Consider the following 11,826-nt stretch of genomic DNA (forward strand, 5'->3'; position numbering starts at 1 on the left):
TATAAACTTAAAAAACAAAATTGGTAAAAAAAATAAGTGGTGAAAATTTTTTTTCGCCTACTGCCATAGAAATTAACGTGACCGATCGAGCCCGGGAAGGGCAATTGTTGTCAGGAGATTTGTGAACCTCCACTATTACATCCTAGATACGTGTGGGCCCGCTTCTCATTTCTCAAATATCAGTAGTTCTATTTTTTTAAAAAAAATGATTGACAACATATATAAGGATACACCATCTTGTAAAAACTCAAGTCCAAAGTCAATCTACATAATTATTAGAAACAAAGTAAACAAATTTTATAGCACTGGAAATAACGTTCCTAGACATCTGCATTTTGCCACGGTTGAATCCTAATATCTGTACGGTTAATTTGACTTCCATGGTTCTCTGAAGAAGAAACCGTCTTCTCCAATTCACTGCCAAATATGCTGGAATTTAGATCTTCAACAATAGGAGGGCTCATGAAACTAAGGAACGTAGAGCATGCCTCCTTGAGTTTGCAACAATGGTGCTTCTCCGCTAGCACCAACATGGTTGACACTGAGCATGTATCAATATGGTTGCACAACTTATCTTCGTAGACAAACTTTAACCTCTGTAAGCCATACCTGTCTGCAGCAGCAAGCAACTGTTGAGCCATAGCTACATTGTCTTTTCCATGACCTATCTCTGACCAAATGTCTGTGTAGATGAACTCAAGCAGAGCCTTGAACACTCGTGCTTCCATATTGTCAATCTGTATCGCATCTATGGTGCCTTTCTTCGTCGGCCCGAAAAGCTCTGCCTTGAAGACCGGTGACCGTGCCGCCAGCACCAACCGGTGCGCCGCAAACATCTCGCCGCCGACCAGGAACTTGACATCGGTGCCTTCTTTGCTTACGAGGAGATCACCAAAATACAGATGCATGTTCGACGGTGGTACGACGACAGATGGCTTTTTCTTTGGGATGATTACATGGGCAGCAACGGCAAAGTAGTCATCATTGAGATATTCCGATCGCTCTAATTCGTCCCTCCTAATAAAGTTTTCGAACCCCCTTGCCCTACCAGAAGATGTTGAAAAGTTACGTAATTTGGTGTGATAGGTGTACGAGGGCACCGGGTTCCCGTATCGATCGAGCAGGCTGAATGTAGCTTTTGCCATCACGTCCTCGTCGGTGACGATGTCCTCAAGCACGAGGAAGATGGAGATGCAGTCCTTGTTGCTGTCGCGGCATCCGTGTGGGTAGTAGCTGACATGCCAGGTGTGGCCTCCTGCGCTGAACGGACAGGAGCTGAGGGGGTGGTGGCGGCCGGCTTTCAAGGTGTTGGAGTACCCGTTGATCTTCAGTACGTGATAAGCCTGCGCCGCGATGGTCGTGACGGTGGACGTCGTCGTTGTCGCCATGCCTGCGGTCTTGTGTTGGTAGACCGATCTCTTTTCCAGTCTTGTGTTGGTAGACCGATCTCTTGCGGAAAAGATTTGATTTCCTAGCTACTACCAGACTGCACGCCTGCTTCTTGTAGGACCAGTGTTAGAATCCAATTCCAACTGGTTGCTGGGAAAAGAGAAAAGATTTGATTTCTAGCAAGCTACTACCAGACGGGACGCCTGCTTCTCGTAGGACAAGTGTTAGAATCCAATTCCAACTGGTCGCCGGTGTTAGTGCCATCTCGCCGTCGTTCGTGGTCACAGACTTCTCGCATCTTGATCGCCGTCGCAGGCCCTCACACTAATCGTGCTGGGTGAACTCGTCCGGCTGGCAGTTGGTACTGATGGTCTGAGAAACTCCTCTACAGAGTAAAAGGTGGAGAGAATATCAGTTCCAGTTGGGAGGAAATAGAAAAGTATTGAATCGGTGCTAGATAATGATGAAAACAGCAAAAAGAAATGGTGAGTTCAATATTTTTAGAGGGGATTGATGTATTCTGTATAAGGATTAAGCATCGAACTCAACATCTTCAGGTAAAAAAATACTTTCATATTTGCAATTCACGATGAAAATTTTGTAGCATATGCTAGTATGCTAAATATGGACCACAAGAACTCCATATCCCTCTATATCTAAAGAGTTTTTGTGAGATCTAAGAGAATTGATACAGTAGTTGATTGGTAGGCAAATGTTAGGATAGTGCCATGGTTGTGCAATAGTTTTTGTTTTAAGAAAAAAGAAAGAAAAAGTGTGAAGAGCCCCCTTAAGTAGTGTAGTTGACGTATTAAAATGATAATTTAAGATGGCTACATAACCATTTAAACAAACTAACAAGCTAAGCTACGGCGAAAAGAAATAAGTTAGTACAAAGCGATTTTACCAGCATATGATACTTCAGAAAGCTTAAGGAGTGCATATAAAAGGACCTTTCTTGTACCTGGTTCAAGTTTAAAATGTCACTGAAGTACATAATGCTTAGAATAAGAGAGTGGATTAAAAAATATAATGCCGTCATACTGAATTAACTAACTGAAGAGGGTTCATACCTTGAGTATTGCATTTCTTTCTTGAAGAAGATGCGAGTCTAAAGCTCATTGTAATACAAAGAGCTCCTCCTTATCTTCTTTCTTCAAGTAGCAAACATTGAAATCAAACAAGGTCAAAATGGTACACACGAAAGAGATGGGAAAAGACAAAAATAATGGAACAAAGCCACACCTTAATCAAATAGCATGCTAGATATAACTAAAATATGCAGGCAGAACATCACAAAGAGGAGAAAGTGCTACACAGAAAGCAGTAATGATAACGAAAGTTTATTTTCCAAGAAATTTCATTGGAGAAAATATTTACAAGAGTTGGAAAGCAGTCAGATATCATAATTTAGAGCCAAGTACAATATGTAATCAAAAGGATGATACATGTACCTTGCTCAGAAGGCTGGCAGTTATGTCAAGTTTGATGATGCCAAAACCTTGTTCTACATTTTCAGTGGTTGACAACATGACAGTCATTTTGCTTCAAAAAAACAACATGACAGTCAGGCCCTTTTTTTTAGCTGGATCAGCCAAAGAAGAGGCCGATCGAATTCCATTAAAATTGAAGGGGAAATGCAGATATTACAATGACAGTAGGCTGTTGAAACCGGTGGCACCCACCATGCTGGGTAGCCAAAAAAACAAAACAGGAGATCGTCCTGGCGAAAAAAGGTTTGGGTTGAACTAGGGACTAATCTCTTTTGAACAAACCCGCAGCCCTCCAGACCAAGATTTCATCCTTAATTGCTCCATATACACTACTAGGCGTGCTTGCTCTGTTCTCGGAGACCCCTGCATTCCTCTCCTTCCATATGAACCAGCATACCATGAAAAAAAGGAATCAAAGGATTTCCTGTGAGCAGCACGACAACACACTCTTGACTGAAGCCACCACTCACCAAGATCGAGGGCCTGATCCCGTGGTAGCTGAAAACCAATGTTGAGCCAGTTCCTCAACATATCCCAAACTGCATTAGTGAAGTTGCAGGCAGCAAACAGGTGGGTACAATCCTCACTCGCTAAAGAACAGAGGTGGCAGTGTTGATGATGGGGCCAGCCTCTCTTTTGTAGATTGTCTGCCGTGAGGCATCTCCCTTTGAGGTAAGCCACATGAATAACTTGATCTTGGATGGTGCTCTTGTCTCTCAGACCATCCTGTCCCAAGACCATCTCGTTCTGGCCAGGAAGAACATGTTGTACACCCGAGTCGACTGAGAAGTTACCACCCCTCGCCGTTGTCCAGAAAAACACATCTTCTTCTCGCTGGTTCAGTTTCTTCTCTTCTACTAAGTCCCATACCTGAAAGTATTAGCTCAAAGTTCTACACGATGGTGCACCCACAATATCCTTCACCCGTCGACAGTTTGTCAGACCCTCAGTTACCAAGAGACCATCTTGGCACACAAAGCAGGACAGGCATGGCATCGAGGAGCTGATGCTGGGCAACCAATTGGACCTCCAGAAATCAATGTTGACGACGTTTCCTACCTCAACCCTTTTTGCTGCGAAGAAGATGTTTTCCAGAGTCTTGTGTTCTTGTTTCTTCAGCATTGTCCATGGGCGCGATCATTTTGCTGTACCGTCAGTGCCAGCCACTTCATACGCAGTGCTCGACCGAACAGGATGTAAATCCTTGATTCCAAGACCACCATACTCATCAGGCGAGCAGACTTGGCTCCAAGCCACCAGACAATGTCCACCACTGACACTAATCACAGAAAGCTTCGGCATTTCCTCTCTACCTCTTTAATTGCCCATTGTGGCAGTTCAATTACCATCACTTAGGTGTACTAGTAACACCATTAGCACTGTCTTGATTTGTGTCAGTCTTCCTCCTGACGGCAGCATCTTTTGGCTTACACCCGACAACCTTCTTAGAGAACTTATCTAGCAGAGGCTGCTGTTCCTGCTTGGTAAAGCGGCAGACCCAGGTAAGTTATGCCAGATTGCCAGCCTCTTGGATCCAGTCACTCATGGAACTTCAGTTCTCCTTTTCATTGATGCTTTCATGTCTTGATGAATGGACCAAGAAACATGGCCATAATTTGCTTGACTGTACTTTAATTGGATGGGAGACAAGAGGGCAACCACTCTTCACTTCACAAGGTAATTTCTTAGTATCAAGCAAATCATTTGTGCTACATGCCTATGTTTCTGTCAAAAACTATCAGCACATAAGGCTAGTATGCTAGATTATTATCAATAAACCTTCAGCACTGCTAACTGATTTATTTAAAATCAGCTTTAACTGATATTTTTACTGTAAAAAAATAGGTAAAGAAGTGGCAAAACTGTTCAGTAAACCGCAGAGGCATTAAAAAAATGCCTTTCATAATTTACAGTTCCACATAACCACAATAGTTTGAATGGTCATATTACCAATTAGCAATGATGTTTTCCTTCTGAATACTTTGGATTTATTTTTATGATATTCAGCTCATCATCCAGAAATAATAATTAGGGAGAATTGTGTTTATGCCCCAACTTTCAATCTCAATTGTGATTTTACCCTCAGTTTTTAGGGTTTGTGAATTTACCCCTGTTTTTTTTCAAATGAAGTCACCGTTTGCCCTTACTATGGATGGCAGTTAGATCGGTCCCACAGTATTGAGTTAAAAAAACAGAATAGAGAAAGGAAAAATAGTTTAAGAAATATGGTATTACTCTTCTACCCCCCCCAAGACCCCATCATTCCCATTCCAAAATCCTAGGGAGAGATATAGCAGGCGGCGACGGTGCCTCCGGCCAAAGCGCACGGCGTCACGAGCACCAGGTGGCGGCGGCGGCTACTCGATGCGAGCAGCAGGTTGCGGCGACGACTCCTTGATGCGGCGGCATCTCTACTCGACGCGAGCGACGCGAGCAGCAGGTCGCTTCCGATGCGGCGGCGTGAGCAGCAGGCCGTGCGGCGGTGGCGGCGCTTCCTCGGCGTGGCAGCTCGGCAGGAGGTTTGCCGATGTTGATTCCTCCTTCGATTGCCCTGTTGACTAGTGCGGACCAGCACAGCGTGAAAGGAAGACGAGGGGTCTTCCAGGATGGTGCTCTATCTCTTCATTGCTGACATGCATGTAAATTCATCACTGCTGATCGAGGCGATTACAGAGAAAGAGATTAATCTTTGACTAACCACCAAGTGAGTGCTAGTGCGTCAAAATTCTGCCAAAACTATAATCAAATTCTATCAAAATTATCATATTTGTCAAAGTTTATCAAAAATAAGCTAAAGTTTAAATTATTTCATAAATTTTAAGTTCAAAACGGTTCCAACTTTTTATGTGCAAAATGTGGGTGATATCTACAAGTAGGGGTAAATATGCAATAAGTAAGTAAGGGTGTATATGTCTTTTCGCGCTCGACTTAACACCGTCAAACTATCCGTCCAAACTAGGGGCAAATCTCTGCTTCATTTCAAAAAAGCAGGGGCAAACCCTAAAAAACGAGGGTAAAATTACAATTGAACTTCAAAGTAGGAGTAAAAATGCAATAGCCCCTAATAATTATTAGTAGGAAAAAGAAGAACAAAATAAACCATTTCATTGAGAAAAGCACACATATTATAGTTCGATCTTAACTTAAAAAAACAAAACAATAAATACCACCTGCACAGAGGAATCCCGCAACTGGCAATTGTTCAGGAGAAGATTTTTAAGTATGATAATGCACACCCATTTCCAGATTTCAACTTCTTAGATTACTGCATGGTCCATAATATGTCGACACTCCTGTTTCATAAGTCCAAAATTGGTCAGCTAGCTGAAAATCCAACAGTTACTTGATTTCCGAACAATCTTATGTGAAATAATAAAGAAGATACAGTCACCTCATGGATGGCATTGAACGTGAAGGTATTTGTGATTCCTGAGCCAAACTGATACAGTTTGTGAATGAGGTGAAGCTTGTCCGTCTTTGACAATCTTATCTGGAACCATGGCATGTGCACCAAAAGCAGGATCCTAAAGAACAGAGTTATTTGCCAAACAACATTTCCTGTACTGCAAAGAAGTAATTGACATCTGATTAATCAGCATGATTTTTGTTTCCTGAGAGGCAACAAGTAGATATGCTCACCGCAAAGGCGTGATATACTCATTCGAAGTAACTATACTCATTTGAAGTGATATTCATGGAAACTTCTCTACGCTCAGCATCCGAAATTTTTAGTTTATTTCTCAGTTTAGTAGGAGGTCATTGCCTTGTCGCCTGGGATACTGTCACCATGTCAAAAGAAGAGGGAGGACTGGGCATACGAGATCTCAAAGCTCACAACCTGTCGCTACTAATGAAACTTGCAAGCAAGCTGCTATCTGGCTCCCCGGAGCCATGCTTCCACTGGCTCAGAGCACAGCACCTGCAGAACGAGATTTATCCTAGCAAGACCAACTGATACACCGGTTTGGAAGATGATCTGTGGAGCATTGGAGCCAACAATAGCATCAACCAAAGTTTTGCTGGGAAGCAGCCTTTCGGTGCAATTCTGGAAAGGCCATTGGACGGACGATGGCTGCTTCTTCAACACGGCACTGGCATCATTCGCAACCAACATCAACTGTACAGTCGCCTCACAATTCACACAAAACACCTGGGCGATTAATCTCCACCCAGTGTTATCGAACCAGGCACAGACAGAACTCAACCTCCTCATGAACACTTTGGCAACTATTCAACCATATGCAGATGCACCAGATACAAGATCACGCCTTCAATCCCTCAACGGAATAACAACCGCAGCATTTTACAGACTCCTCACCTTCCGCAGCATATCAGGGAAGCCGGCTGACTTCATATGGCTCAAAGCCATCCCAAATACTTGCAGAATCTTCCTCTGGCTAGCCTTCAAAGACAGGTTTCTCCAACAACAACAGAACACACAAAAGGTGGTCGTCTGACCCACACTGCAACATCTGCCCAGCAATTGAATCAGCAGACCACATTGTGTTGCGTTGCAAACTGGCTGAGGTCCTCTGGACAAAACTCAGCCTCAATTCCATAGCAATCCAATGTACTGACATCCTCCAATTCATCGATGAAGTCCTAGGTTCTTCTCAGGGCCACCTCAAGCTGGGATGGCCGATATGCTTCGCTGCCTGTGCTGATGTGCTCACAACCTATGGAAGGCAAGGAATGATGCGGTATTCAACTGAGCTAACACAAGCATTTCCAACCTCCTGCAGACAACAAGAAACTGTCTGAACTTATGGGAGAACCGTGTCAAAACAGCAGATCGAGCGCAAATTCAAGGCTGGATAACAAAACTGAACTAGATGATCACAGTGCTGCTCACCCAGAATATTCAGACAATTGTATTCATATGCTACTCTTTCCCTCTTTCATTTTTTTTTCTTATTTCTTCTTTCTTCTTTCTTTTTTCTCTTCTATCTTCTTCGCTCGTTCCCCTTTACCTCTGTATTTTCTCTCTTCCTTTCCTTTTGTAATTGGCCACTTGGCCATGTAAACCATTGACCACCATTAATACAATGGTAATAAGGTAGAGCCTCTCTACCTTCTGCGTAAAAAAAAAGAAAGTTTAGTGAGAAGCTTGGCCTGTAATTGTAAGGTAAAAACAACAGAATATACAGACGAAGCAATGCAGTATAATAAATCAAAACAATTCCATAAGAGTATATAATAACTATAACTGCACAAAAGAAAGATAATATGGAATGAACAAAACTCCTAACACAGAAGCATATGCTGATCGCTCCAAGCAGTGAATCTGAAATGCAGTATCTCCAGCATCTGTTACCACAGGTACAAGATCCAGAGAATCCATCATAACATCAATGTTATTTCTTCTGGTCCACTCCTATATGCATAATTGTGGAAAACACACTGGCTGTCAAAAATCTGCTCACTTCTGGTCTTTTTTAAGATATCAGAAATTTTAATTCTGAACAACAAGCATTGACAATGAACAAAAAATTTCAATATTCCATGTTGAAATGTTAGATGCATTCATTCTGCTGATAAGTGGAATGCAATCAGAAAAAAGGATCAGTGATTCTAATTATAACATCATCTGCCTTCAAGAAACAAAGAAAATCAATTGAGGCAACATATACTAAAAGTTTCTGCCCAGCTCAGTTGAACAAGTTCGTGTTCTTACCATCTCAAGGAAATTTGGGAGGTTTACTGATTGTCTGGTCAGAAGTACAGTTAGAAGGGAACAGACATATTTTAATGACTTCTCCTCTCTCCCAGTTGCTCTAACATCAAATATTTCTGGAAATGTATGGATTCTTACAAATATCTACGATGCTTGCCTATGTGATAAAAAAATAGAGTTCTTGATCCGGATTGAGAACATAACCATAAAATAACTCTCTGGGTTGAAATCTCTCCACTCTGTATTGTTTAGTTGCCTTACATAGATAGGTTGAACAATGCTAAGAGATTGTCACTACAAACAGAACGGGGGATGCAATTCTAACAAATCGACAATGGCCAGGTCACAACTTCACAAGTTGCCAGTCCACTGATTCTGACTCAACTGACATGATACTGGTGAATTGACAGATAATGAACATGATCAGCAGTGAACCAGAATGCTGAATCGGGCTGAATCGGCATAGGCATACCTCATTCTTGAGCTGATCCTCATCCTATCGATCCCTTTCGTGCCCGAGTTTGTAGTTTGCTCATCCCATGATCCCTCAGCTTGAATCAATAGAAACTCAAAATTCAGCGTCAAAAAAAAAAGAAACTCAAAACAGCAGGAAGTGAAAAAACTTACTGCATCACAATCCAGAGAGGCGCAAAAGAGGAAAACCCTATCATCTTCTCGCAAGAATAGCGGAGAACCCTGCTCGGATTCAGCGCGGCGCAGACCCTGGAATCAGCCGCCAGGAGCGGCCCTCGCCGTGGTCGCGGTCGCGTCGCCCCCCGCCGGCTCCGCGGGGCCGACCGTGGGGAGCGCGGCCCTCGGCCCTCGCCCCCACGCGCACGGCCGAGGCGGAGGCTAACGGGGTCGGCCGCGCCGGCGTCGGACCGGCACCCGTCGTCGAAGGAGGTCGCGGCGGAGCCCCAGGGGGCCGCCCTCCTAAACCCTAAACTCGTCTCGCCGCCCGCGCGGACGACGGGGCTAGGAGCAGGGATTCTGGGCTCGGTGGAGGCGGAGAGGAAGAGGGGGATCCGGGCGCGGCGGTGGCGGCGAAATAGGAGACAGAACGAGGGCTACTTCCCTTCACTTCGCGCGAAACGGAGTAAAAGGCAAACGGGACGAACACTCATGCTTTCGTCCAAATGAATCGCACAAAAGAGAAAAGAAAAAAAAAATCAACCAGGTCAGAACTCAGAACAAAGACTATGCTGCTCTAACCATCTCCATCAGGCTTGAGGTTGACGATAACTAAGGTGCCGCAGGCGCGGCCGCGCCGACATTCTCCGCCGCCTGGGGCTCCTCCACGAGGCCCTCGTCGTCGTCGACTGCTTCTTCTCCAGCACGAGCGTCGCCGAGGAGGAGTACCTCCGTGGCCATCGCTGACGGTGGCGTCGCCTGACTCGCCTCCAGGGCAGGAACATGGGCGTGCTGCAGAGAGCACCCCATGACTCCGCCGGACAACTTCACCGAAGATGATGAATGTATCCAGCCGCGACGCCTGTCTTGCTGAGGGAAAAAGCTGGGGAGGCGGTGCCGGTGCTCGTCGTCGGCGGAGCCGCCCCCAACGCCCCCAACGCCGCCGCCGCCGCCGCCGCTGCCGCTGCCGCCTCCGCCGCCTCCAAGTCCCGATCCCTCGGCGAGCAGCTCCATCCCGAGGACGGCTGATCTGGTGGGCGCGGGGGGGCAGGGGACCTCGAAGACAAAGTTGACGGCATCCTCATCCGAGAGGATGTGGCGTCCCGCTCCCGCTCGCGCGCCGAGGGTCTTGTCGACGACGTCTTCAACGGGGGCCGCGTCCTCGGGCTTGTCGGAGCCGTTGCCTCCGGGAGGCGCGGTGGTGTTGGGATCGTCGACCTCCGCGAAGAGCTCACGGACGCCTTCGAGAGGATCCTCGATGGGCGGATCGCTCGCCGTCACCCGAACTCGCCGTGCTTCTATCGCGAGCGGGGGAACGCGTGCACGAGCAATACGGAGAGTGGTTTCCCCGGCGAACTCCCGTTTGAGGGGGAACCGCACCGAGGAAGGCCGAGGTGCTCTGCCCTTGCCGCGCCCGCGTCCATCGACGGGCAGTGAAGCGCCCGCACCGATTCCTATCCGATTCATTTCTCGAAATGGTGGAGGCGTGGAGCGGAGGGGAGGGGAGGAGGGTGTTCTTGGCGTGGCGAGGAAGCGGGAGGAAGAGGCTTCGAACGCTCGAGGACGAGGACCCGTTATATAAAGGGAGAAATGACGAAACTCACTGACACGTGGGACCAGGTAGCACGTCAAAGCTCAACCGTCGGATGGAAATAGTGAGACGGTTAGATTCTTCTCGGGGGGGCAAACTGGTAAAAATTACCTTGAAGAAAACTAATTTCAGTCAGTGTTACACTTGTGGGGCGGGTTAATGGCCTTGGTTGGGCCCACATGTCATACAAAGATAGACTTGGATGATACAGTCATCTTGCCTACGTGGCGGTGGCGCCGCCGCCGATTTCTTGCAAAAGCGGCCATGCGCCCGCGTGAACACCGGCGACTCGTCCTCCCATTCCCCCACAACCTCCGCCTTGCCTTTCCCCGCGCCGCCACCACCATCGCCACCGGCGCCATCCCTTCCCCTCGTCGCCACCTCCACCTCCACCTTGCCGACCTCACACGACCTCTCGTCTCGCCGCGCCGCGACCAGGCCAACCCCGGCCCGACGAGTAGCTCGGTCTCGGTCGCCGCCGTCCGCCGAGCGCACCACCCGCTCCTCCGAGCCCGGCTGATAGAGGGGGCGAGGGCATGGCCGACGGCGCCGGCACCGGGAGATCGGGGGGAAGAGGAGAAGACCGGGACGAACAAGCACGGGCTCGTGCCCGAAGACCTGGGTCTCCTCGACATCCTCGACGACAAGCACACGCAAGCGCGCCCGCGAACTCGACACGAGTTCTCGTCTCGCCGCGTCCCGGCCCCAATCGGCGCCAACCCCGCCGATCATCTCGGTTGGCGGCGCCGCCGCGCTCGCCACCCGACGCGTACCGACTTCCTCCCGTCCTCCGAGGCCCGTTGATCGGGGGGCGAGGGCATGGCGCGCGGCGCGCCTGCCTCGGGAGATCGATCGGGGGAGAGAAGAAGAACGGGATGAACAAGCACGGGTTCCCGCGCGTCTTCCGCTTCGTGGCTTCGTGCCCGACGACCTGGAGGAGGCTGGAGCTCCTCGACATCCTCAACGACAAGCTCCGGAGCCGCCGCGCGTGTACCGTCGTCACCCGCGCGCGTCAGGGCAGCCGACAAGGTGTAGGAGCTGGTGCGCGCGGC

At 47.6% G+C, this 11,826-nt stretch overlaps 1 protein-coding gene across 7 annotated transcripts; it reads right to left on the reverse strand.

The window, feature by feature from the left end:
- Positions 1 to 222: 222 nt before the first annotated feature.
- On the reverse strand, positions 223 to 9,671 carry LOC4348704 (BTB/POZ and MATH domain-containing protein 1). 7 transcript variants are annotated; one of them, XM_015759542.3, is made up of 10 exons: positions 9,181 to 9,671; positions 9,026 to 9,104; positions 7,732 to 7,953; positions 6,519 to 7,615; positions 6,271 to 6,442; positions 3,037 to 6,172; positions 2,841 to 2,931; positions 2,460 to 2,540; positions 2,294 to 2,350; positions 223 to 1,774 (listed from the first exon to the last, which is right to left on the reverse strand). In XM_015759542.3, the coding sequence occupies exon 10, from the start codon at positions 1,386 to 1,388 to the stop codon at positions 321 to 323; it is 1,068 nt and encodes a 355-aa protein (XP_015615028.1). In that variant the 5' UTR covers positions 1,389 to 1,774; positions 2,294 to 2,350; positions 2,460 to 2,540; positions 2,841 to 2,931; positions 3,037 to 6,172; positions 6,271 to 6,442; positions 6,519 to 7,615; positions 7,732 to 7,953; positions 9,026 to 9,104; positions 9,181 to 9,671; the 3' UTR covers positions 223 to 320. The 7 variants fall into 7 exon arrangements, with proteins under 7 accessions (XP_015615028.1, XP_066160981.1, XP_025876662.1 ...); XM_066304884.1 differs by having other exon boundaries at positions 6,519 to 7,632; XM_026020877.2 differs by having other exon boundaries at positions 3,037 to 4,596; positions 6,050 to 6,172; positions 6,519 to 7,953.
- Positions 9,672 to 11,826: the final 2,155 nt, after the last annotated feature.

The sequence above is a fragment of the Oryza sativa genome, chromosome 10 (genome assembly GCF_034140825.1).
Source record: "Oryza sativa Japonica Group chromosome 10, ASM3414082v1".
In the NCBI taxonomy this organism is placed as follows: Eukaryota; Viridiplantae; Streptophyta; class Magnoliopsida; order Poales; family Poaceae; genus Oryza; species Oryza sativa.